Source organism: Eurypyga helias, unplaced genomic scaffold (genome assembly GCF_000690775.1).
Source record: "Eurypyga helias isolate BGI_N326 unplaced genomic scaffold, ASM69077v1 scaffold3869, whole genome shotgun sequence".
Taxonomy (NCBI): Eukaryota; Metazoa; Chordata; class Aves; order Eurypygiformes; family Eurypygidae; genus Eurypyga; species Eurypyga helias.
In genome coordinates, this window is record NW_010273784.1 from 3025 (window position 1) to 4456 (window position 1432).

Here is a 1432-nt window from a genome sequence, read left to right on the forward strand (position 1 = left end):
TCGTGCAGCAAAACCTGATGTAGATGATCCAGCTGTTTGTTTCTGTACTGGTGTGGGGGTTTTGTAAACATCTGGGCGTTCCTGAGCGCTAAAGCAAATGTTTTATTGTGTTGTGTCAGCATCAGACTTGGAGTAAACTTGAAAGGTCTCCTACTAACGTGTGTTTCTTCTTCTTCCCCAACCACTTTTCAGGTTGCAAAGGTGCTAAAGCATGGCTGACTTGGATCACAACCTCAGTCTCGCAGATGCTCTGACAGAGCCGCCTCCCGAGATTGAGGAGGAAGTGAAAAGGGACTTCATTGCCACGCTGGAAGCAGAGAAATTTGACGATGTGGTTGGAGAAACAGTAGATAAAACAGACTATGTTCCTCTGCTGGATGATGACGATGCAAAAGCTGGGAGCCAGGAACCAAAAAGCAAACCCCGTGCAGATGGTATTCAGGTGGAACGTAAGTGTCTAAAGCACAAGACCGAAAAGCTGCATCACTTAAGCATCAGAGAACACTTCTGCTGCTTGTAATGCTGCCAGGCCTTGCAACAGTGCCTGCTGAAACAGGGCTCTCGTGTTGCTGGCTTTAGTCTCGACTGTGTGTTTTAAAAGCACAGATTGAGATCAAATCCTGTTTCTTGCTTTCCTACTCTACCTTCTGTTTAGTTCTTCAGCCTGTAAAACATGCTGTGGTTACTGGGACATGGAAGATGCTCTTATTGTTAATACTTTGTGGGCTCTGTGGGCTTCTCCATGGGTTTCACTGTCCAAAATGTGCAACAGGTACGCTTGTAGATCCAGTGTTTTCCATCTCAAAATAGTAGACCTGTACAGGATAGCCCTGCTCTGGGTAAGGGCACATCCAAGGTGTAGTGACGGATGGCTTGTCCATCTGCAGACCTCACCAGCAGCTTTGTAAGGTCTGTGCAGTTTGCGAGCTTCGGGATTACGAGCGGAAGCTTTGTTGCTCCACTGATCCCAGGGCGGTCTCCGTTTGACTTCTCGCTGCACGTGGACGTGCTTACATCGTAAAACGTGGTGCTGTCTCTGCTGGTGATGAACACTGGGAGACCAGTTGATAATTATTGGTGTCAACAGCTTTATTGGAAACTATTAAAAAGAGGAGAGATTTGAACAGATACTTGCTTCCTCAGCTGAGTAAAAGGCAAAACAGTGAGATTTGGGGCTCATCCATTCGGTTTCTTTCTCAGACAGCAACTTAAATTCTTTGTTTCCACCCTCCCAGCCAAGTGGGGCTGTTCACCTGGCACAAGTAGTGCCTTTGTTTTTCTTTTAATTTAGTTTCTGGCCTCGATCTGTGCAGTGTAAGAGAAGAAAACGTTTGCCCCTAGGCGAGTAACCTGGTGACTTCTTTCAGAAGGAAGTTTTTCTTTTTTTGTCTTGATCCTGATGCTCATGGGTGGTGATGAAAGTGGGATGTAG

The 1432-nt window shown here is 46.3% G+C and overlaps 1 protein-coding gene across 1 annotated transcript; it reads left to right on the forward strand.

Moving 5' to 3' along the window:
- Positions 1–211: 211 nt before the first annotated feature.
- Positions 212–449, forward strand: LOC104515567 (microtubule-associated protein 4-like; the record flags this gene model as incomplete). The annotated part of the gene is made up of 1 exon (XM_010159589.1): positions 212–449. A coding segment is annotated over exon 1 (238 nt), but the record flags the coding sequence as incomplete, so codon positions are not given.
- Between the last annotated feature and the right edge of the window lie 983 nt (positions 450–1432).